Here is a 25,888-nt window from a genome sequence, read left to right as displayed (position 1 = left end):
TTGCACGGAAATTGTGTTTATACCTTTAGAGTTATATTTTTAAACTATATGTGTATTTTATTTCTTAATTTTAAAACAGCTAATTAGTCCGTTTATTTTTTGTCATTAATAAAACTGAAATGGCGTTCATCATTGATACCTAAAACAAGCTAAAAACAATCAACTCTTAGCTTTTAAGGCTAGCTGCTTTAGTTTTTTTTCTTAGGTCAATCGGTTTAGTTGTGGGAGATATTAAAATGTCCGCATTATCTCTATCCTGTCGGACAAAACTCCAACTGAATCTTCATTACAGCAGAACTCTGCTTCATAAGGCTGCCTTTTGTTCTAGCCAACCCACCCAGAGCTCCCAGTATGGACAGTACTCTCTGAGGAGGGTTGTTATTACTGGAATAGGACTGGTGTGTCCCCTGGGCACAGGCACCGCTCTGGTGTGGGAGCGCCTCATCAGTGGCCAGAGTGGGATTGTCGCCCTGGACCCCGAGGAGTACAGGACTATCCCCTGTAAGGTGGCTGCTGTGGTACCTAGAGGGTCGGATGAGGGTCAGTTTAGGGAGGAAACATTTGCAACACGTACGGAATTGAACAGCATGTCCCCGGCCACCGCAATGGCCCTCGGGGCTGCTCAGCTGGCTCTTGAGGACTCAGGGTGGTGCCCCCACAGCCCAGAGGAGCATCTTAACACGGGAGTGGCTGTAGGCATGGGGATGGTGTCACTGGATGAGATTGCTCGCACCTCCGCTGCTTTCAGAGAAAAGGGCTACAACAGAGTGAGCCCTTTCTTTGTGCCGCGCATCCTGGTCAACATGGCAGCGGGTCACATCAGCATCAAACACAGACTGAAGGGCCCTAACCACGCTGTGTCCACGGCCTGCACAACCGGCTCTCACGCCATTGGTGATGCAGCTAGGTTCATCGCACACGGGGATGCTGTTGCCATGGTTACAGGTGGAACAGAATCCTGTATCGGACCACTGTCAATGGCCGGTTTTGCCAGAGCACGCGCCCTCGCCACGAAATGGAACGACGACCCTCCGCTGGCCTCCAGGCCTTTCCACCCGGACAGAGACGGGTTTGTGATGGGAGAGGGGGCAGCCGTGGTCCTGCTGGAGGAGCTGGGTCATGCAGTGGGAAGAGGGGCCAGGATCTATGCAGAGGTCCTGGGCTATGGGCTTTCAGGGGATGCCACCCACATTACTGCGCCCTCTTCAGACGGGGATGGAGCATTTAGGTGACTCGTTAGACCGATTTATTTTATTTTTATTTTTTTGCTCAACATTGAAATTAGGAATCAAGTAGAAAGTCATATCAACTTTTTGACCTGCTTAATCGCCTGCCTGATGTTTCAACAGGTGTATGTCTGCTGCCCTTAGAGATGCTGCGGTCTCCCCGGCAGATGTCACCTACATAAACGCTCACGCCACCTCCACACCCTTGGGTGACGCTGCAGAAAATGCAGCCATTAAGAGGCTCTTCCAGCACAGCACTGACAGTCTGGCTGTTTCTTCTACTAAGGGAGCCACGGGGCATCTGCTGGGTGCTGCTGGGGCTCTGGAGGCAGCTTTCACTGCTCTGGCCTGCTACCACGGGGTTCTGCCCCCAACCCTCAACCTGGACCGCACTGAGCCTGAGTTCAACCTAAACTATGTTCCTTGCACAGCACAACCATGGAGGACTGAGGGCCGAAGGCTTGCTCTCACAAACTCATTTGGATTTGGTGGAACCAACGCTTCATTATGTCTCAGCAGTTTCTCATGATAGACTGACTTGATGACATTTGCTTCAAAAATAATAAACTAGAGTTCCACATCTGTTATGTTCTAAAATAACCCAGTATTCACTGGGCAAAAGTGATGTCTTTAACTGGAACTGCTTTCCAAAATGCTTTAATTGATTGGTACAAATGCCTCTGTCTTTGGGAGCATTTTCTTGTTCTTGACAAAAGTCAAGAACAAGAATTAGGACTGTTAAATATTTTCAGAGTTCATGGTTGACTCAGTAACACCCAGGTGACTTCCTCCACTGCTGAGCACCGCTGTTAATGTGTCTGTGACTTTATTCTGTGTTTGGGTTTCTGCTAAAATGACACTGTGAATTATGACTGAACGTTGCAACATTAGTCCAGTTTGTATTAGGGTTGTTATCACAGATATGCTTTCTTTTCTGAAAGAACAAACTTCCAAATATGTTTAAATAAAACTGGATTAGAGCCACTACCTTTACCTGACCTTTGGAAAAAACACAACTTCAAATTTTTGGCAAATTTCTCATGTAGCAAATTTATAATGTTTTCCAACGGCCACCATTTTATTCCTATTTTTAGGTTTTGAAGTAAAGAAAAGCGTGTCTTTTACAAAAGGAGTATGATACATTTTCTTCTGTGGAATGTTAGTATTTATGACAAATTACAGGGAAAAAAAACATATTTCAAAGAAATGTCAGGAAAAATATATCTAAAAACATGTTGCTGACACTTTTAATGTCAGTCTATTGTAGAAATTTAATTCAATTACCATAAAAAAAATTGCTCCTTCCTGGTAAAAAAAAGATGCAGCCACTGAAAAACTGAACTGTCTGCATGTTTCTCCCTTCACCACTAGATGGAATCAGTTCACAGTTGATTCCACACATGTTCTCCCTCCTTTTCTGTCGATGTGCAACAGCAAAGAGAACAACTGCTTTTGAACTCATAGAAGATATGTGTTCATTACTCACATCTTATTCATTGCAAAACTCTTGACAACCAACTGTAGTCCATTACAACATTATTCATAACAAACAAATGGAAATTTGAAATTGCACTGGTTGCTTTGTCTTAGAAGTAAGGGTACCTACAAAGTCTTAAGACACTGACATTGACATGAAATGTCTTCAATAGTCTTAAGATTTTCTATACCAGAACATGTCAAATGGAGGCTTAGCTGTAATTATATATTCTTAAAAATACCTCCTGTGTTTGAGGGACATTTTCCGTAAAATGGTCTACAATCAAAGCAAAAACATGTATTTTTAAATATTAGCTGAACATTGGGACACTGAGCTAATCAGTCATCTGTAAAAGTCAATGCTTAATGCTCTTTTGTTGTTGCCTAGACCTTAGTCATGGTTTTTGTAGTGAATGGACCCACAAAGACAATCCCAGGAGAAGCTATAAGTTTTCAGAGTTTTACTGAGTGAAAACTGTCTTCAGCAAAAAATATTAAGTCTGACCCTTGAAAAGATGATCCAAAGGGCAACAGAAGAGAAGGGTCCAGGCAGCCACAGAGGAGTCCTTGTGATGAGACACATTAGGGGAGAAGTCTGATGTGAGGATAGCAGGAGGAAGGGCATGAACTGAGTGGTAGCAACACACTGCAGCAAAGGCATTGGACAGATCCAGAGATGCTTTATTCAAAATGCAGGGGCCCACAGCATTTTAAATCTAGAATCCATGAGGCAAAATATACCAGACACACAGGGAGACAGAGTATAGGTCAAGCAATACAATTTGATCTGATCCAAAAAAAAAAAAAAGTGAAAATCCAGCAAGGTAGAGGCAGAGAGAGTAGGAACAGTCCAGGTTAGATCCACAGGAATCAGAATCAGAACCAGCTGGACCGCTGAGTCAGACAATCTGGCAAAGAGCTGAGATGATCATCTGGAACACTGTCAGTTTTTTTGCTTATGGTTATTAGTAATATCCTAATCTGAAAACAATGTTATTTATAATAAAACACCTTCCTCATGTTTTCTTCTCAGTCTTTACATTCAGCCTGTTTCTGTGTTCTCAGCTTTATAGTGGAAAAAAACAACAAAGAAATCTCCAGAGCAGAAGAGAGAAAAAGAAGGTTAATTAGAGTTGGTGTGTCAGGATTTGAATGGAAGTAGTGGTGTAAATTGTCCGCTGCTCCTCCACAAAGCTCTGCTCTGCAATATGCAAACGCCTTTTCAGTTCTAATTATTCTGCTGAGAGGAAAGGAAGGATAGCCAGATCTGGTTTTTCTTTTCACAGATCACATGTTGTGGGTAAAATCTCAAGTATTCTAATGAATTTAAGCTGATATTTTAGGTTTTAGATTCATTTTTGTTCTATTGCTGAGGTAATACACGTCTGTAAACACAGCAGAAAAAGGAAATTTGTCTTTGGAGGAATTTTGTATTTGTAGTAATCTCACACTGTTAAAAAGGCAGTTTATTCCCCATTCAATAGAGCACATGTACCTAAATCCCGTCCTCCATTGTCAAGTCTCACTCTGTCTGTTTAATGTCTGGTTCTGTTCTAGCTACACTGGGTGTGTCTCCATTGGCCGTGTGTTCCTCACTATGTGGGCAGGCTGTGAGAGTTGTGGAGATACTCTGATGATGTCATTTTGGGCATGTACCCATGGCCCACTGGTCACCATGGAGTCCACCATGAACTCCACTGTGTGTCAGAGGGAGCATTGGAAATATGTAACACCATCTGTAAAAAAAAAAAAACTCAAACAGAAGCAGGACCCTGAAATATGACAATATCAGCACTTCCACCAAGGACTGTCTGAGAATAAATAAGTGGACAGTCTTGGGTCTAGTCAAAGCCCATATCTGGGTTCATTTCCCAAATGGAAGTTAGGACTAGGACAAACGTCATTTGAAAAGATCAGTTTTTCATATTTACAAACCATTTCTTTTCCAGAAACAAAATAATTATCATTAGAAATCAATAAGTGGACATTTCTTATTAAAAGGTGTTTAATAATTAATGGTTGTCCTGTCAAGAGTTAGTCTGAGAACTGACAGCGGTTGGGTTCTCTTTGGGATATTAGCTATCTATAATCGTCTGCAGAAGCCTGTCAATAAACCTGAACTTTAATGCACTGTGAGCACAAGAAACCAAATTCAGTCAAAGCCAGAACCCATGAGCTCCTTTTCAGCACTGAGAGGCCATTGTGCACTTCTTTTTCTGTAGGTCTGTATTTGATGAATGGCGCTACAGTCTCTGATGAATTTAACAACATTACATAAAAACAGCCTCAGATGATGGATCACTGTACTGGGGAATATCTGTCCAGACCCATTTTTAGAGATTATTTTCTATTAACTGCTCTGGACGTCAGTGGCAGCAAATGAATAAATCAGTTATTCATTTATCTTGAAATTATTCATTCATCTTCCAAAAAGGGACTAACCTGACACTGATGAATGAACCGGAGCTGCATAGAAAGGAAACCTTTTGCATTTTATTGAGGATTCTGTTGCTGCCCAGATCTTCCATTTAAAGTACATCTGTAGTGTGTTTTCCTCTACATTGGTTTTAAATGAATCTCTACATAAAAGAGAAGTGTGAAAGACAAGCCTTTTACTCCAGCTTTCCTTCAGGATCGTCATTCCACATTTTTGTCTCTCATTGTGCTTCCTGTGCCAGAAGTGGCCTTGCTCTACCTTTCCATGTCCTCCTCAACCAGCTAGTCAGGAACTATTGATTCTTAGTGCTGGAATGATGACTTTTGTTCCAGTTGCTCTTGCTATTCTTCTTTTGTACATTCCTGTCTCTCTAATTAGGAGAAATCCAAGTTGAATTACAATCGCCATGGCAACAGTCAGGGTGATATCAAAGGGATATCACCCTGTCCCACAGGGAGAACCGCTCATCACCACGTTCTAAAAATAGAGCGTCTCTTCTCACTCTGTGGCACACGCTTGATGGCCTCCATTTCTCTGCTCCGTCCATTATTGAAGCCAGCTGAAGCAGCACTTTGTGCAGCCGTACTGCAACAAAATGACATTTTAGTTGCTTTCTTAAACTGTGATTCCTGCTCTCTGGGCAGGAGTGATAAGCTGCAGGGGTCAGGTGATGACTGGTGATGACCAAAGTCTTCTGACTTTGGTTTGAGAAAAGGAGGTTTCATCTGTCTTCTGATGTTTCTACATGAATTCACTTTTTTAAAACAGTTTTATTTTTTTCAGGTGAATAAATCAGCAAGGCACCAGTTAGCAAAGAAAACAGAAATTCAGATTCTGTAAAATCCTTCCTTATTTTGTAGATGAAACAAAAACAAGATTGCTCGCTTGAAGAGATTCAAACTAATCCTGAAAAGATTTAATGACATTAAAGTCCTTAACATTCTGTAAGCGACTGTCGCTACGTTTGTCCAGGAAGAGTGAACACTGCAAGTCAATGACTTGATGCAGTCTGCTGGGTTTCCTGGGATAGAAACTTTTTAAACTACTTTGAATACTGCACTCTTTGATAACTAGGATCAAGTGGAATGTATGTGGGATTGAATTGGAATGATTCTTTTGGCGACGTTCCTCAAGACATCATGTGTTGTGAATTAGTGCTATATTAAGAAAGTTGAACTGAATTGAAAAATACTCCATGAAATATTCCCAATCTGAGGAAAATCAACAGTCCTCAGTCATCTTGAGTTTCTTCCAGCTCTTCTTTCTAAAGATTGCACCAACAGGTGTTGCCATTTCACCAACAGTTTGCCTTTTTCATTTTACTTCCTTTTAGTTGGTAGAAATAAAATACTTAATGTTTTTAATAATTTAAAAATCATACAGTGTAAGTCCCTTGGGTTTTTTTTTTTTTCAGATTCTGTTTGTTGCTGTTGAGATGAAACGTCAGATGAAAACTACAGACCTCTCCATTGACTGGCAGGCAGCTCCTCATTTTAAATAAGGTTTACCTCTGCTCCAATGGCTTTAGTATTAAAGATACGTTTGAACCATTCGGCCATTTAGATCTACCTGTGCTTTTTAAATTACCAGCAGTAACAGAATAAGTGCTTTAGTTTTTTTTTAAAAAAACATGATCTCTTCAGCAGTTACTTTAAACAAAATAAAAATGTGTAGATTAAATTTCTATTTACTTTAAGAAAGCTGCATTATTTACGCAAAAATGAGAAACAGTTTTGCAGACATTAGAAATTAGTAAAATAAGGTATTAGATAACCGTTTTAGTCATGTTGAAGACGTTTAGCTTGTTCTCCTTCTTTTTCCCTGCAGTGACAGAGGCAGTATGTTAGTCCTGCAGTCCAGGCTTTTAATTTTTGATGTTCAGCTTGAGCTCATCAGAGCAGACTGATGATTCAGTGAGGTGACAGCCAGGTGAGGGCCGGTCCCTGTGTAAGAACACAACACGATGCACACTGCATCAACATCAGAGACGTCTGCTCCAGTAATGACCATCACCATGTTTGGTCACTGCTACAATTTTTGCTATTATTGGGGAATGATACAGCTACTTTTGTTTTATCCATATATATAAAGATGCATCAGAAAAAGCAACTAAAGTCAGTTTTGATAATTAAATATATTTTGATAATCATCAAGCCAGAAATTTTTACTTTAATTAAAACATACATGCCATGCTCATTTCTCATGCCATTGTACGTATTTTATAATGAAAATACAACAAAATTATTTTGTTTTCAATTTGCTAAATGCCACAATGATGAGAGATAAAATGTGACAGTGATTTATTTAACTATTTATTTAAAATCACAAGTTTATACACATTTTTTGATAGTGCTGTCTTTTTGCGTCAAATGTTTTGGGTTTCCTTCCACAAGCGTTTTGCTCTCATATGACTTTTCAGGTCTTCCCACAAATTCTCTACAACTGCAGTAAGTTTTATTAAAAATATACGTTTTTAGCATATTTGTTTCAACTGTCACTGTGTCATGACAGCGTGGTATGAGACAGACAACCTGCAAAAGCAGGGGCAGGTTTACACTGTGTGGAACTCTGACAAAGCTCAAACAACTTGCTAAGGTTTTTACTTAAACATATGCAATCATAAATATAGTTTAGGGATTTATAAAATTATTTAAGAGATCTGGGTCTTCTTTAACGAAGGTCTTCCTACATTTGGGGCTCTAGAGGTCCCAGAGCTACTGAGGCAGTTTGGCTACAGTTAAACGAGGAATGAATTTAGATTATAAGACGACCAAGCTCATGTAAATCAATGTATGGAAATCTTTGAGAGGGCAAAAAGTATCAAAGGCCACTTACAGTAAATTATTAATGGGTTCTTGGATTAAAACTTGGGGCAATTGTGATACAGAAGAAAGAGAAAAAAGTGCTGACAGCAAAACCACAGCAGGTAAAATCCTCTGCTGCCTCGTAGCAAGAAGGTCCTGGGTTCAATTCCCAGCCTGGGGTCTTTCTGTTTGTAACCTGCATTTTTCTTCAGGAAGGAGCATAAGAGAAACGCTAGAGAAAGGGTGTAAGCACATGGAGAACCCCTCAGAATGAGTGCTACCACATGGGTCCACACTCAGGCGAGGAATGATCAGCAGCCTGCTCCTTTTAACCTCTGCTGATGGCTGATGATCAGCAGGTGGGACCCCCCTGATAGTCCTTCCCCCTCCTGGGGGGAAACCTGCAGCTCCACAGACTGCAGGTTTCCCCTGCTTTTCACACCTAAAACTGGCAATATGTCTGATTGTGGTGATTCTGTGTATCCCTGGTTGCTTTTCCCCTGTGTTTCTTTTTTTTTTTTTTTCTTAAGGCTTTGTTGGCTCCAGTGGCCCTTGTTTGACAGTTGTCAGACAGGCAAGTGGATTGTGGGAAATGGGAAAGACATGCAGGGCAGAGACATGGAAAGAGTGAAAGGAGGAAGTCTTTGCTCTGTAAGAACAGACTGACGTTTTCAAGAAAGACAGAGACCAGGACTTCTGGAAAAATGTTCTAAAACTGATCTGACACCAGAACAGAGGACATGTTGGACAGGAACCAGATCCAGTATTCCACAGAAAGAACTGCCAGCTGTGAAGAACACAGCTGGCAGTGTCATGGTTTGGGGATGATTTGCTGCAGCAGGTCCTGGTCAGCTCTATTATATCTGAAACCTCACACCAGTTTATCCCTCTAACCAGTTTACTCAAACATAAAACATGTTGACAAAAGGTATAGTTGTGTCAGATTGTACAATGCGTCTTTGAAGGAAATAAAAATATACTGCACTAATTTTTAATTTACAGGACTGTGCCTTTGCAAAATACTCCTTGAACTTCTCCATATTTACTTATATTGTGGCCACAAACATCAGTGTATTTTATTGTCTTGAGTTCACTATAATTTATTATACGCTGATCAATGATCAGGTGGTAAAAAGGGGTTAAACAGCAAAGATATTGATTATTTTATTAAGAGCAATTATTTCTTAATTAATGGAAATTTTTCCTTTCAAAAAAACTCAATTCCTTCTGTGACCCGTTGTTTTCATCTTTACCTGTGACTTCACATAGCGCATCAAAGTGTTTGGGATGAAATCAGCCAAATCAAATTTCTTCAACTGGGAAGAAAACTGTTCCGTTCTCCTCATTAAAAGACTGCTTACAATGTATACTACCTTTGCCCTACAATTTTCATAAAATAATTTAAGCTTTGAAAAATAACCTTTTATAATCAGAGTGAAAGATTTTCCTAAATTTACCCAGTAACAAGCTTCAGTCAGCCTTCTGCTCAAATTACCTCAGATGGAGTGGCTGAGGGAGTGGGTAGAGCAGACTCAACAGACACACAACATGAGGGCTGGGTTGGAGTTTGTTCATCAAGAATTAGAGAGTCACGACAAAGTGGTAAAGAGAAGGAAGAGTTAGAGAATAACTGGTACAGCACCCCGAGAAAAAAGGAGTTACCTCTGGCTCCTAAGAAAAGCAATTTCAAAGAGGGAATGATATGGAAATACAATTCCTGAGAAAAACCAGATGAGAAATGAGATGGCAGCAACACAAATGACAAGAAATAAATTGAGCTGGAGTGTATTAGATATGCAAATATAATGACCCTGCAGAGTAAACAACTGGGATGAAAACTCAGATTTTTAACACAACACTCCTCTAGTTTATGTTGGCTCTATATTACATTACTGATTAGTGCATTAAGTAACAAACTAAGTTAATGTCAATATAAGAGGAAGCAACTAATAATAAACAAACTACTACTGATGAGAATTAAAGGGTCTGAGATAACGAAGGAATGTTCAACAATATTGATGGAGTTCAAAGAGTAAGATTTCATCTGATTTTCCTGAAAACGTGTCTCTCAGGAACCTCACTTCTCCTGCTGCTTTCTTTTCTAACAGAACAGAAATGAATGGACAAGACTTGAAATTCTTCCTCTGACACATTACTCTTTGTGTTGTATTAGGCCAGGGCAGATGCTTCATTACCATAGAAATGATGGGCTTCAAGTGAAACCCCTTCTGAAACATAAACCTTCACCATATTCCATGCATCACCACGCTCTGCCCGGATTGCCTCTTTCCCTCACTGGGAGAGCGATGGCCAAGAGTCTTGGGTCTTTGTGTGACTGAGAAGGAGGATCATACAGTGTAGACATTTCCTACGGGAAACCTGTCTAATCACAGTAGGGGGATAGTTTTGCAAAGTTTGTTGGATTGTTGAAGTAGAGGATTGAGGTGAATAGTGAGATTGCCATGCTTGGTTAGCATGAATCAAACAAATTGTTCAACTTGAAAAAAAAAAAAAGCATGAGAGAATAGGACTGTGAAGGACAGGTGATCTGGATGTAAGTAGACTCCTGGATAATTAGAGCTCTGGTTGAGGTGAACTTATAACCATATGCTGGATCGGAACCTGCTGGTGCTTTTTTTTTTTCATCTTTTGAAATTTAAAGGTCCTTGAAACACAAGAATTGTGACTGGCTTGAATAGACAGGGGGGGATGTATCTTCCTGGCCAAATCCACTAATGCTAACTGCAGCTTCATATGATGATCCCATCTGCATTTCTCTGGAGTCTCCACTGTGGTTTTAATAATAATAATAATAATAATAATAATAATACATTTTATTTGTAACGCACCTTACATTTCAAAGAAATCTCAAAGTGCTACAGAGACGAAAATAGATTATAAAACTTACAATAAAACATACAATAATACATCTCACACCAAATGGTAACAAATTAAATCTTACAATTTAAAAAAACTAACAGATCTAAAAAAGCCTGTTTAAAAAGGTGTGTCTTAAGACCTTTTTTGAAGGCCTCAACACCTTGTGGGGCTCTCAGAGACTCTGGGAGGACATTCCAAAGCCGCGGAGCTACTGCCTGAAAGGCCCTGTCTCCCATGGTGGCAAGCTTGGTCTTTGGTTGATGCAGGCTGTGAGAGGAGGTGGAACGAAGGCTTCGAGAGGTGGCATGTGGTATGAGGAGTTCATTGAGGTAAGCAGGGGCAGTGCCGTGGATGCATTGATAGGTGAGCAAACAGAGTTTGTAATGAATTCTTTGTTTGATCGGTAGCCAGTGGAGTGCTTTGAGGACAGGAGTGATATGGTCATATTTATGCCTCCTCATCAGTACCCGGGCAGCACAGTTCTGGATGTGCTGTAGCTTTTTTAGGTTTTTTCCAGGAATCCCGACGAGGAGGGCATTACAATAATCCAACCTGGAGGAGATAAAGGCATGGATCAACCTCTCAGCATCCGGTTGGGAGAGGGAGGAGCGGAGTCTGGCGATGTTTTTAAGATGAAGAAAGGAAACTTTACAAAGGTGACGGATATGGGTATTAAAGGTGAAGTTAGAATCAAGCCTAACTCCAAGGTTTGTAACGGAGGTGGAAAGGGGGATGTTATGGCCAAATATTGAGATACTGCTGAGAGGTGAAGACTGGGTTTGATGAGGGGTGCCAAAAAGGATTGCATCCGTTTTATTGCTGTTGAATTGAAGAGAGTTGTCAATCATCCAAGCCTTTATCTCCTCCAGACAAAGCTGAAGTGAGGACGGGAGAACTGTGGGGGAAGTGGAGTCCATTTTCATGTACAGTTGTGTGTCATCAGCGTAACAGTGGAAGGAAACCTTGTGTTTATTGATTATTTGACCAAGGGGGAGCATGTAGATGGTAAAAAGGGTAGGCCCGAGGACTGACCCTTGCGAAACTCAACAAGTCACAGTATGAATTGAAGATTTACAGTGATCCAGGGAAACATATTCAGTTCTATTGGTGAGATATGATTGAAACCATTTGAGCGTTGTGCCCGAAAGTTCAATTTCTGACTGTAACCTGTTGAGAAGGATGGTGTGGTTCACTGTGTCGAATGCAGCCGATAGGTCAAGGAGGAGGAGGAGAGAGGGTGAGCCCTGGTCCGCAGTCATGAGCAAATTGTTCATAACGTGGACCAGGGCTGTCTCTGTACTGTGAGCTGAGTGGAAACCAGACTGAAACTTTTCATAGAAGTTATGGTTATGGATGTGATGATGAAGTTGGGCTGCAACGACTTTCTCCAGAACTTTGGATATAAACGGTAAATTGGAAACAGGTCTATAGTGGGCCAGGATATTGGGGTCAAGTGAGGGTTTTTTCAAGTGGGGATGAATGACTGCAGTTTTAAGGGCTGGGGGAACCTGACTAGATTGCAATGACTGATTAATGATGGTTGTGATTAACGGACTGATGACTGCAATGCTTGACTTAAGTAGTGTTGTGGGGAGAGAATCTAGCACACAGGTGGAGGTTTTCATGCTTTTTACGATCCTCTCCACCTCAGACTGGGTGGCATCGGAGAAAACTGAAAATGTGCTGGGTGGTATGGGGAGAGTGATGCCAGCTTGAGATGAGGCTATTGCAGGGAAAGCAGACTGGATTGATGTCACCTTATTAATGAAAAAGTCCATGAATCTGTTACAGTGATCTATACTGGTGTCAGTCTGTGTGTGTGTTGAAGGTTTGACCAGAGAGTTTATTTCAGAGAATAACTGTTTGGAATTCCCACTACTGTTCGAAATTATTAGGGAGAAGTAACGGGATCTTGCTGTGGTGAGTGCTCTGGAATATGTCTTTTGGTGTTCGCGGTAAGCTTGTTTGTGAACCATCATGCCACTGGCAGTATACTGCCGTTCCAGGGCACGACCTGCAGTTTTCATTTTACGGAGTTCAGGTGTATACCATGGAGCTGATCTGGAGAAAGTAACTGACCTAGTTTTAACCGGTGCATGGATATCAAGAATACTGCGAAGACTGGAATTGTAGTGGTTGACAGATTCATTGATAGAAGTAAATTTTGTGCTTAGTGAGATATCCTGGATATCCTGGTTGAAGAGGGTGGAATCTATTGCCTTTAAATTTCTGAACTGGATTTGGCAGAGTCATGGAAATTAATTTATGATCAGACACCCCCAAGTCTTCAACTTGCAGGTTGGAGATGGGGGCATTGTCCGTGATTACTAAATCCAGAGTGTGACCTTTTGTGTGTGTAGGTACTGAAACGTGTTGTGTGAGATGTAAACAGTCCAGAAGTTCAAGAAATTCTGCGGCAAAACAGTTATTAGATGAATGAATATGATTGTTGAAGTCCCCCAGGATAAGCGTATTTTGGGATGTAACACAAAGGGATGTCAGAAGATCTTGCAGTTCCATAATAAATCCAGTGTTGAGTTTTGGAGGGCGGTAAATGAGGAGCATCAAAATTGTTTCTTTTTGGAGTTTGCAATTGAAAAGGAGGCTCTCAAATGTTATCAGGTCTGGCAGTGGAAGTGGGGTTACAGGTAGATCCTTGCGATGGAAGACAGCCAGCCCTCCACCACATCCAGTGGTCCTTGCTTTCTCCAGATATGTATAGCCTGGTGGACAAGCTTCGTTTAATGCCATATATGAACTAGGTTTGTGCCAGGTTTCAGTGAGGCACAAAATGTCCACTTTTTTATCACATATGTGATCAAAAATAAAGCTGGTCTTATTACCAAGTGATTGAGTGTTGAATAGTTCTATTTTCTATTTTCCTGCTTTTTAATTCGGAATTTAATTCTGACAAACCATCAGATCTTCATTTTTATATTAAGATTCATACATTTTAAGTTACATTTTGTGCATTTTTGGAATAATGTGTGGGATGCTCAGTCTCAGCTCATCTGTACATATAATGAGATGGATCTTACACTACAGAACCTCATGTTAAGAAGCTACATTTCTTCCCAATAAAAGCTTTGTATTTCCAGAGCCAGCTTCAGTTGTGATTTCTGAGATCACTGTCCTTGTATTTATTTTGACAGAGTCACCGTAGCTCAAATCAGTATATCAGTTAGCATGCTACAGTACATTAGCTGCATTACTGCAGCTAAAACTGATGTGTTAACAGGAAGTTATATTCTTGCTTCAAAATTAACAGGAAGTTATATTCTTGCTGTGTATTAAGTCATTGCTTAAGGCAATGACTTAATACACAGACTATTTCTCAGGTTACTCTTTTGGAAGTTAAATCTGATGGTAATCTGTTATTTTCTAACGTATACTTACCTACATGATCAGCTGGACCCTAAATCTGTTCATCTGAATATGACTGTGTTACAATGGCTCCTCCCACTAACCTCTTACCAGAGTTTATCTTCACATTAGAAGATTGATAAAACATCAACAAAACACTGCAGATTAAACTTTCTCTACAGCCAGTTCAGCTGTGTAAACATTGCCTAATTGACCCTAAATTAGTTTGGTTCCCACTGAGCACTAAGGCCTCTATGAAGCTTTTGTGAGGCACATTCTCTCTTGGATGGAGCCAAGCAACATCTTTCTATGCTTTTCTGTGGATAATCGGAGGAACAGATTGCAGTGAGTAAAACGTGGCAATCACAGGCCTCAACCATCTGCTCCACTTTTTAAATGGAAGATCTCATTAGACCATCCAGGATATTTTTTTAATGCCAGCTAGCTCACCGTCTTGTGTTCTCCATCTTCTCCATGTTTGAATCAGTCTGATGGACAAAAATGAAAGGTTTGTTTTCCCTCTGTTTAAAAATATACTCAAGAAAATACTTTTTTTTTTAAACATTTCCAGTTTGCTATTCATGAAGCACTGTTCTAATTGTGTTGGAGAAGCACCACTATCGTGTAGGTACAGCCTCCACAAGCTGTCGAGAAATCAACACTTCTCACACTGGGCAGATGGAAAGGTTTCTCAAAACACAGTGACTCAAACCAGAACCACTAGCAAAGCAGTGGATCACTTTATAATGAACTACCTGGAAAGCTGTTACTCTGGTAGCAACCAGAATCCATCAAACTGTAATAATAATTTATGGTAGTTTGAGATAAATTACAGTACAAGTAGGAAATGCAAACAACAAGGACTAAAATTAAGTCACAAGTCCTTAAATAATTGAAGAAAATGAGAAAAGTACCCTTCACAATGCTTCTTACAATGCACAGATTGTTGTCTCAGCGTTACTCCAACAACCTGAGAATGTACACTAAGAGGACTAAGAGGAATCAATGTCCAAAGAGCTTTAGAACCAACAACCAGGACGACACAGCAGAGAGCCAAGACCAAACATGTAGAGCTCCACCTGTAACCCCATCTTTACCATCTTTGTGTCTGATTGGGACAATTGGTAGATGAGACCTGAAATGTTTTCCAAAAGGGAGAGTCTGATGTAAAATCAACTTTTTTCAGCTTATTATAATGTTGTTCACTCATTGTTGCTTTGATTCCTTCCTGCATGTTTGAGAAATCCTTGAATCTCCCGCAGCAACCATTCAGCCAGTACTTCCTGTAAAAGGAACCCTGAACATGTCAGCACAGCAAGACATTTTGGACAATGTCAAGCTCTTGTCTGTTTTGTATCATTTTGGACATGGCCCCTTCCTGTTCCAACATGACTGTGAACTAGGCCAAGAAGCAAAATCTATTTACTTTGTAGCAAATAGTTTGGATGAGTTTGGTGTGGAAGAACTTTACTGCTCTGTAAATGACTCCTGATCTCAAGCTAACAGATCACCTTTGAGATGCATTAAGGCAGATTAACCAACACTTTTAGTGATATGGTCAGATATTAAGATGTCCTCTCTTCAGAAAGCAACCCACTCCGCCATGATGAATGCCAAAAAAACAATACTAATGTTAACTCCTGTAAAACTATTCAAACCAAAAGCAAATACCTTAATATTAGCCTAATTACTAGGCTAATAAAAGTTGTACTAGGGCCTAGTACAACTTTTATTTAGTTGATTTCACTGTAAAATTGGTCACAAGGTGCTGCACGGTTGGCTGCACTAACAACCAAGGATGCAAACCAGACTTCTCATTTATTGTCAACCTTTTGATGAACAAAGAAGATGGTGATGGACAGCAGCCGGCAATCAGAAGGACTGGCAGCCCTCATGGATTTATAGCCTACACTTTTACAAAGTAAGAAGATTAATGCTCATATACTATAGAAGTAAGTACAATTAATAAGATGCAACCAAACATTGCATTGTTGTGAAGGAACACTTTTAAGGGGAGACATAGTGATAGCAATCAGGCAGCATGAATTCAGGCAAAGTTTGCAATTTGATCATATCAACAAACACATCAGCAGGGAGGAGGTAAACGTTGTTTCTTTTCTTCTTCCACAGACAAATTAACTTGAACACATAGATGCCTAAACAACTTGGAAATCCAATCACAGTCTCTCGCTTCGTTTAGGACTCCTACCCTTCACTTCCGATGCTTCATGCCTTTAAGTGGAATTTTTGCATTTCAATATGTAAAGCTTTTTTTCATTTTTTGGATCCTGAAAATAAATTTTAACGGACTTGAAAAAGAGACAAGAAAATATAATAGAAATTAACAATGGGTTAATGTAAAGCGCTGTAATACTGAAGTATGTATTGTGGTTTTGTAGCAGCATAAAGGCACTTGAAATGTGTTGGAAACTTCAAATACATCTTGAAAAATTATAAATTGATTTCGATGGTCCACATTTGCTTGTTTACATTAAATATTTTTTATTACAATTTTATTTAATTTATAATTTACTATTTTTAGCACCAGCAGCTGTATCTTAAGTCCAGGAACGATGAGGAACGATGATGGCGGCACACAGAATGCAGGCTGAACTCGCAGCTGTGAAAACAAACCAAAGAGGAATTCTTGTTAACCCACAGACTGTAAAAATTTGTTTCAGAACGTACTTTATCAAGAACATCCTGCTTAACGTGGCGTAAATACAGACAAGTTACAGGAGCGATATGCATCATGAATAAGAGCCACGAATCCCGACCTGATACTCAGAATGGGTATCAGGTCTGTTTCCATGCTGTTCTACTGTCAGCCTTTGTTCCACTGCTGTGTGTGTGGGGGTGGGTGTGTGAGTGTGTGTGTGTTACCCTCAAAGGCAGCAGAGGATCCAGGATCCCATCTGGTCTCATTCTGCATACTTAAAGAAATAAAAAGTGACCTGTGGGAAGATCCCATCTATTCCTGCTCATACCCAGTCACTGCTCAGTCTCTCTCACTGGAGTGTCGGTAGGGTGGGACAGTTAATGAAGCATCTGATGTGGGCTCTCTTGGACTCAGTCAGTCATTGTCACGCTATTCTATGAATGAAAAATGGACATTTTGGCAACTGCGGCTTCAGCATTCTGCTTCGTCTCTCTGTGGCTACAACTGGCCAAGCATTTCCCCGTCAGAGCAGCCTGCGTCGTCAGCGGGGTCCCACAGGCTGACAGGTGGCATGTTCTTGGCTCCATCAAGAGATCAGAGATACGAACAGAAAACAGCCTAAGAAAATGACTTATTACAGGAAATGTGAACAGTGTTACAGACGTAATATATGCAAGCCAGAATCCTGCTGATAATTACAGCTTTCTTGCACAGGTTCCTAACACACAGCCGGTTGGTTAACAGGCGCCATGACTGCACCGTGTCAAAACAGCCCCCTCCAGCTGCAACACAGAGATTTTCTTAACACCTCATACTATGTTTGTTTTGAGATCCAAATTAAGGTTTCTACAATTGAAATTTACAAAAATTCAATACAGCTTTGGTGAATAATCTAAAAGAAATGTTTCCAAATATTTCTACTCCATACAGCTCTTTTCATCTAATGTTTAATCAGGCCTCAGATGCCTTTTCCCCCACATCTGTCTTATGTGTGAAAAGAGTGTGGTGGGACTCTGCTAAACAGTGTCAGTGACATGAAGAGGACATCAATGCCACGACTGAATGAGTGACTGACTATATAAACTTTTGTTTGGAGAACATCATCCCCACTGAATGTGAGCAGTTCAGCTTTCCTTTGATGACCTAGTAACAAACCCTGGATCACCAGCAATCTGAAAGAACTGCAAAACAAAAAAAGGTATTTCAGGGCGGGACGGGTGAGCTGAGGGCAGAAACAAAGAAACTTTAAGTAAAGATTAGAGACAGGAAGGCCTCTGCCTTGGAGGAAGAACTTGGAGAGCATATTACAGTGGATCAATAAACCCTTCACCAAGATAGAACATCATCATTAATAGAGAAGAAGAATAACCCTAGGGTTCTGATCAGTAGTTTCCAAATTTACAGAAAGTCATATCACTGACGTGCCATCAACTCACCAGCTTTTAATGACTTCATCAGATTATTCTTAAATAAAATTGATTCTACTAAAAATTTAATCATGATCAAGTCGTGATTTAAAAAACATTCTCAGATTCAAGGAAGGAAGGAAGGAAGGAAGGAAGGAAGGAAGGGAGGGAGGGAGGGAGGGAGGGAGGAAGGAAGGAAGGAAGGAAGGAAGGAAGGAAGGAAGGAAGGAAGGAAGGAAGGAAGGAAGGAAGGAAGGAAGGAAGGAAGGAAGGAAGGAAGGAAGGAAGGAAGGAAGGAAGGAAGGAAAGAAGGAAGGAAGGAAGGAAGGAAGGAAGGAAGGAAGGAAGGAAGGAGCATCAATGAAGTTTCTGGAGCACAGATTCAGAAGTACAGTAGATATTAAACATTTATGTTTTTTCCTTTCCAATCCTGTTTCCTAGCAAGAAAGAAAATGAAACCAATCTATAGATGCATTACAACAAAATCAATAAAGGCTGCTGTGAAAGGACCCATACAATCAGTTTGAAATGTCAACAACAATGAGTGAATATTGATTGCACATGAAAGCAGCAGAATCTTTGAAAGAGCCAAGTCAGTCTCACTGAGGTCATATTTTGTCAAGTTAGATTGCATCACTTGCCATCTTGACAGCCTACTGACCCCCTATGTGGAACCGTCATGCAAAACCCGACTGGGCTGCTTATAGCAGGCAAGCATGTCAAGAGCTATTAATGTAGAACCCAGGAAGGGAGAGCACAGCTGCAGCTGTCAGTGCAGGCGATGTGGGGATGATTACACCGAGTACCAGGGGAGGCAGCCTGCAGTGTGTCGGTTCTGACCTGGCCCAGAGCCTCCACAGGCTTAACATGTCTTCATAGCAGCATGTTCCAGATCCTTTTAATAGTCTGGGAGGGTTTTTGCTTATTAGTGCCATCAATGTTTCTGAAGTCATCAAATTTTTAGTACAGAAAGCATGTAAGAGTACGCTCACTGAAAACTGAAACTGTCAAAGGAAAGCTGCACTGCCAGATTCCTTCCTTTCTGCTGGAGTTTTCTACAGTTATTTCCAATAACATGCATGGAGTTTTGTTCAAGCTGACTTGATGAGTGAAAACTTCCCCTCAGAATTACTTTTTTGCCTTTTAAATGACAGATCCTAATGCAACACAGGTACTTTACTGCAGCATGTTTCAGTTCTGCAATGTGTTAATTAACTGTAACAGTAAAGGTGTGTCTGTTTCCATCAGAGGGAATAATCCTGGTATGAGTGGAGGGTGAGATCTTTCCCAGGAAGCTGAGATGAGAAAATCAGCAGGTTAAATGGTTGAATAATCCTCTCTTCTTTTCAAATGTAATTGCTGCATAATAAAAGCCCATTCTTATCCTGCATACCAAATAACTTCAGCTGCAGACTCTGGATTATCTATTCATTCATCATGGAACTGTTTAGAAAATATATGACTTTATAGTCTCTTTCTTCATAATGCTAATAAGCTGCGGAGAAAATAAAATCCTGTAAAGAAAAATATTTTTCCTCATGCTGATGAGGAAAACATTTTTCTAAGTTTCAGCAGATAGAGACGCTGGGCCAACTGGGCTTCAGAAGGACAGCACACCCCACACACACACACGCCCCCACACACCGGCACACACACACACCCACGCCTATACACCCACACATGCCCACACACACATCTTATCCTAATAATTACAAAAAGTCTTGGATTTGTGCTGTTCTTGAATTGCAGTAAGGGGCCACACAAAATTAACCCAAGGGCCACCAATGGCTCCCGGGCTGCACTTTGGACACCCCTGACCTAATGCATCCAGTCATCATCTGATTTCTGGTTGAAAGGACCAGTACAACTTTCAGCCAGTGCGGTAACCACAAAATCCAAGTATAAAACTCTTCTGAAGGTTTGCACGTACAAAAACATGTGCAAACTCAATAGAATGTGCAAACCTAATAAACAAATAGCACACAAACAGGATATTGCATCACCAGAATGAGGCAGGGGCAATACATTCATTCAGGAAGGAATGAACTTATTGCACATTCATGAATATGCAAAACAAAATGCTAATTTGATTGACTTTTAAATTATTATTATTATTATACCTCTAGCATAATGACATTCTAGTTCATCTTTCTTTCATGGCTACTCTGCTCTCTGCCACTCACCATAATGACTGCAAGTAGCACAAGAAGAATCCTCATTAAAGAGGACAGTGCATGCCATTTCTTTTGCTCATGTAATTTAGCACTTTTTATTTTGAATCTCTGCAGATTAGGCCCCTTATGTATAATTATATTCTAATATATCCTTATATATAATTTAAACAGATAAATTACAGATTTATCTGTTTAAAAATATAACCTCAACTGAGCCACAATTCTTAGTTCTCAGGGTTTTTTTCTGTATTCAGGTGAAATTAAGCTTTCAAATCATGACATTACTAGTACCAGAATCTGCAAGAACTTAGTTTTCACCAGTCAGAGAGCCATTGTGTTCATTGCTGCTCAAAGGTCAACGTTTGTCTCTTCGTCCAGAACTTCCTCACCTGCAGGCCCTCTGTGTTTAAAAGAACAAGTCTGCACAAGTCGCATATCTTTTATTTTGTGAGGTTGATTTTACCCTGAAACCTGGCTCAGAGTAAATAAAATTAAGACAAAAACCTGCTGTGCTGTCACTGAAAGAACTGCTCTGATTTTACAAAATAAGTCATTGCTGTTCTATTCAAAGTTGATTCAAATTCAAAAATACTTTATTAATCCCAAAGGAAAATTAAGTGTTGTGGCAGCTCATTAATTCAGATACTTCAAAGATTTATTGAAGATGATGATCGACCATACCTTAGACCATAGATACCCTGTAAATCCTTCATTTTCCATTGAATATTAAGCCATGCAGTTCAACCTGATGTCTATGTTACCATTAGGTATGAATGTGAGCATAAATGGCAGGTTAGTGTTCATATCAGTGCTTTGATTGACTGTGAAGTGTCAGCTGGGACTGATTCTCACCCCTGAGGACCCACTTACTGTTAATGGTTGTGATGACAAAGCTTTTAATGAAGATAATATGTCACTGCAGGAGCTTCAGACAATGTATCTACAGTCTATCCTTTTTAGAAGAAAATGGACTTGATATGAAGCTCATTTCTTATTCTTTTTATTGGAATAATTTCCCCTATAATATCAAGAAAATGCTGACTCTAATGTCACAGGTAATTTTGTTGCAATTATACTGATTTATTCTGATGATATTGGTATCAGATTAGCATAACATGTGGACTTGTTGGGACTAGGGGCATCAGAAACCAATGTAATGGAGAAGTGGGAAGCTTGAGTGCAGCAGTTGTCACCTTGTATCATTTAAACAGTAATCTGACAGACTTGTCTCTTTAAATAAATGTCACACTTGATAGGAACCTTTGCTGTTGCTTTGGATTCAGGGCCGTAGGGCTGAGTGTCTACATGAACGGTCACAGATCATAATGTTTCTTGTGGTGGACAGGTCTATGTGTTGGACAGTGCTTAGTGATCAGCTCCTCTTGTGTTTCCAGCAATTCTTTTCTGGATTTCACTTACATTGGCTTATTATTACTCTTATTTATCATCACATGATTCCAGGCAGGAGCTTCTGTGTTGTACAGAAGCAGAAGATTGATAGGTAATGAGGCGGTGTTGCTCTTCTCTGGAAGGTCTTTATTGGTTACTAGGATTGAACCTCGGGACAGTCATTCTGGGTAATTATTTCTCAATTTTGTCTTGAGGTTGTCTCTAGAGTTAAAGCTAAAATAAGTTCAGTGCTTCACCTTTCCTCCATCAGAGTGATGGATGTTCAGTTTTGACCAAGGACCAAGGTCTGTTGACTAGGACTCTCAATGAAAGCAAACTTGTAAAATAAACATCTCAGTCTTTCTGAGCATTGTCTTCGTCCCTGGAGGTTTTTGTTCTTGTTTGACACTCACTGGTGCTCACTGGTGATCCAGGATTTGTAATTAGGGAGCCATCGCACTGTTCTGGTGGGGATAGTGTTGTTCATACAGTCAGTCACACAACCTGTCATGGTTCTCTCCATGTGGCTGGCACAGAGTAATCCAGTCTGCAGCCTGAAAACATCACTGCATGGCTCCTTCACCTTCATATGAACACATTCTCACAGTTCTCTAATTTATGTTGTCTCTGAATAAAGGGTGTTGGGGACAAAGCACTGGGGTGTTGTGTTTGAACTGATGGCGTCACATGACATCTGTCGACAACAGCTGAAGGTACAATGGTAAGAGGTTGCCCAAATAACACTGGTGAACTCTCTTGGTAAACAATATAGATGGAAACTTAGTGCTAGGAGTTCAGTAGAGAACACACTCCACAGTAACATGCTCTGGATGAGACCATGTGTTGTTGACAAGCACTGCTAATCCACCTCCTTTTCTTATGCTGCTGCTCAGACAGTCAGGAAGCCTGGCAGAGAGTCGCTGGAGTCTGGGATATGATCCCGCAGCCATGTCTCAGTAAAACGCAGAGGCTGCATCAGGGATACTCTGTCTGAGTCCTTATGAGGGCTTGGAGTTCATCCAGCTTATTAGCCAGTGATTTCATATTACCCATTATAATTAATGGAAGAGACGGTCTCAACTTCCTCCTGCTCTCCTCTAAGATTTTGCTCTCCATACATGATGCTTTATATTTTGTTTTATCACATGAAGTCCCTATAAAATAAATTGAAGATTGTGCTGTTTATTTTAGTTTACTTCAAAACTAAAATAAACAATAGAAAATTTCAGCAGGTAAGTAAACATTGTATATCTAAAACTAGGTGAATGTTATAATGAGCTGTAGCTCACATGAAAACCATTTAAATGACTTATCTCTCCTCTGGTCCCCCTCGCTATGCGATGCATGCATTACATTATAATTATCTCCAAGTTGCGGGAATACTGACCTCTTGGTGAAAGCAGGTCTGTAAATGAAACTGACTCGGCTGCTATTATCTGCCTCTTAACATCAGTGGAGAAGCACTAAATGATGTGAGCTGGAGCAGCGTTTGGTCCTCTCACTCTGGAATATCAACTCATCTTGTGCTAATGATGTTTTCACGGATGCAGTTGTGATAAATGAACAGTTCAGCTTAAACACAGGGAACATCTAACAGAGTTGCCAATGCCTTACTAAGCATCATGATAAGCAGACTGTTGTGTTATGATAGAAACATCTTTAGACATTGTTACAAGAACAAAAGGAGAAATTAAGGTGTTGTTTTCATTTGTTGCAAAAATGGAATCACAGATGAATAATAATCACTTGTGATTGACTTCTTTGTCTGAGACTGTAAACTGCTACCAATCAGAAAACTACATTTGTTTTTCTGTGTTTTTTTTTTTCTTAAAGTAGACAACATAAAGTTAGCATATTAAAATGTACATCACAGCACAGTTAGACATTTAACAGGGGGAAGGAGTTTCTGTCTTAAAAAAAAATTGCCAGGAAAACTTACGTTTGGATGGAAAACAATATCCTTCGGACAGATGAGACCAAAGTAGACACGCTTGACAATAATGCACAGAATCCTGTGTGTAGAAAACCAAAACCACACACCTCAAACCAGCTGTCAAGTACAGCGGCTGGCTGATGATTGGACCAAAGGAATCGTGAGTGTCATCCAGCTTTCTTTTCGACAGCAAAATTTCACTTTAAATTGGGTTATTATAACAATAAATAGTGCCAAAGACAGTAGCTAATCAACCACGACATGATCCAGAACAAAGTGCTGTCATGGCATAATGTCAGTCTGGGCCTGAACTTGATTGTACTGCTGTGGTGGGACTTTAAGAGAGCTGTGGATGAATAAATAAATGTATGCCACCTTAATGAGCTGTATTAGTGTTTTTAGAGAAGTGGGCATAAACTTACCAATCTTACCTCACAACAACAAGACAGGCTGACAAAGTCAGACAGAAAATGACTATTTTGAGTTTCTAATCCAAATGGGGTTCCAAAAGCGCTTCAATCAGTTATGTAGACTTTTCCACGACTGTTGAGTAATACTGGAGATACTTACACTTAGTTTTTTGTGTTGGTTCCTTATGTTCATAGTGCAAAGACCATCAACCTAAGAGGCAATTCTACAAAACTGGAAGAAGTCTTTATAATTAACCTCTGTGTTTGAAACAGTCTTCCTGCTCCTTCGTTTGTACACAGAAGTTCTCATTCAAGAGTTTGAAAGTAGCATGGAGGACACTGATAATGGAGAACAGAATAATGTGGGAGGGAGGAAAGGAAATGACAGGCTTTTAACTTCTAGGAATGAGGCTGAATGACATTAGAAACAGTGTGAGACTGGGAAACAGCATGAGCAAGGAAACTAAGAGGTGGTAACTAATAAACAGAGAGAGGAACAATGTGAATAAAACAGAATTCAGAACAATACAAACTGGAGCTAAAACACTAAGGAAATGCAAACCAATGTTAAAGAGCAGATACACAAGAAATAACAATCAAACTCAACCCAAAGTATTGAACTGGATACTGATCATTATTAGAGATGCACCAATATAAAAAAAATGTAAACAACACTGATATGCAATATTCATACAACTGCCATTGCAGTACTTCATATTAATTAACATTACTATGTTATATATACTGTATATGTCCCTACACTTTGAACACGGTGTTCATCTGGACAACAGCCTGGACTGGAGATGCAACAGTGAAGCGTCTTATAAGAAGGAACAGAGCAGACTGGACTTCTTAAGGAAGCTAAGATCCTTCAAGGTTAGAGGCATCTTTAATAACCTTTAATTATGAGTTACAGCATTTAATTTCCCTTTGGGATCAATAAAATATTTTTGAATTTGAATTGAAAAAGCAACCTGACCCGCATTGCTTCTCTGCTTTAGTTACACACCCATGATCCTGTGCTGCATCACAATCATTGTCACAAGGTTTACTAGATGGCTACTAAATATGTTTGTACTTGACTTGTGAAAGTCTGTCTTAATTTGTTATTTAACTATTCTTTCTATCCACATACAGCTGTGGAAAAAACAAAGAGTCCACTACACTGAACCCCATTGAAAACCTCCAGGTTATTCCACCAAGTATTGATTTCTGAACTCTTCTCGAGTTAAAATATTAGTATTGTGGTTTCTAAATGAATATGAACTTGTTTTATTTGCATTATTTGATGTCTGAATGGGTTGCATCTTTTTTGTTATTTTGACCATTTCTCATTTTCTGCAAATAAATACTATGTTTTTGTTTGGAATTTCAGAGACATGTTGCCAGTAGTTCATAAAATAAAAGAATGACGTCCATTTTACTCAAACATATACCTATAAAAAGTCAAATCAAAGAAACCGATCATTTTAAGTGGTGTCTTATTTTTTCCCCAGAGCTGTAGAGAAAGCACACTTAAAGTATGCTAAGATCAAAAGTCCTCCATAAGTAAACAGAACATGATGAGTCTGATCATATGGTATCTACCATATGATCAAAGTGTTTCAGGATTGGGCCAAGTCCTCTTCTGTGGAAACCAAACTATCTTATCAAAGAGATTCATGCAAGAAGTGCCACATGCTGATTGATTCTACCCTAAACCTACTGTGAACTAAATCAGTGCTTTAGCTT

General features: G+C 40.0%; 1 protein-coding gene across 1 annotated transcript; it reads left to right on the top strand.

The window, feature by feature from the left end:
• Positions 1 to 137: 137 nt before the first annotated feature.
• On the top strand, positions 138 to 2,213 carry oxsm (3-oxoacyl-ACP synthase, mitochondrial). Its single transcript, XM_032579822.1, has 2 exons — positions 138 to 1,228; positions 1,350 to 2,213. Exons 1-2 carry the CDS (start codon positions 237 to 239, stop codon positions 1,753 to 1,755), a joined length of 1,398 nt encoding a protein of 465 aa, XP_032435713.1. The 5' UTR covers positions 138 to 236; the 3' UTR covers positions 1,756 to 2,213.
• The last annotated feature ends 23,675 nt before the right edge of the window (positions 2,214 to 25,888 follow it).

Source organism: Xiphophorus hellerii, chromosome 13 (genome assembly GCF_003331165.1).
Source record: "Xiphophorus hellerii strain 12219 chromosome 13, Xiphophorus_hellerii-4.1, whole genome shotgun sequence".
Lineage (NCBI taxonomy): Eukaryota > Metazoa > Chordata > Actinopteri > Cyprinodontiformes > Poeciliidae > Xiphophorus > Xiphophorus hellerii.
This window is presented reverse-complemented; position numbering and strand designations above follow the sequence as displayed.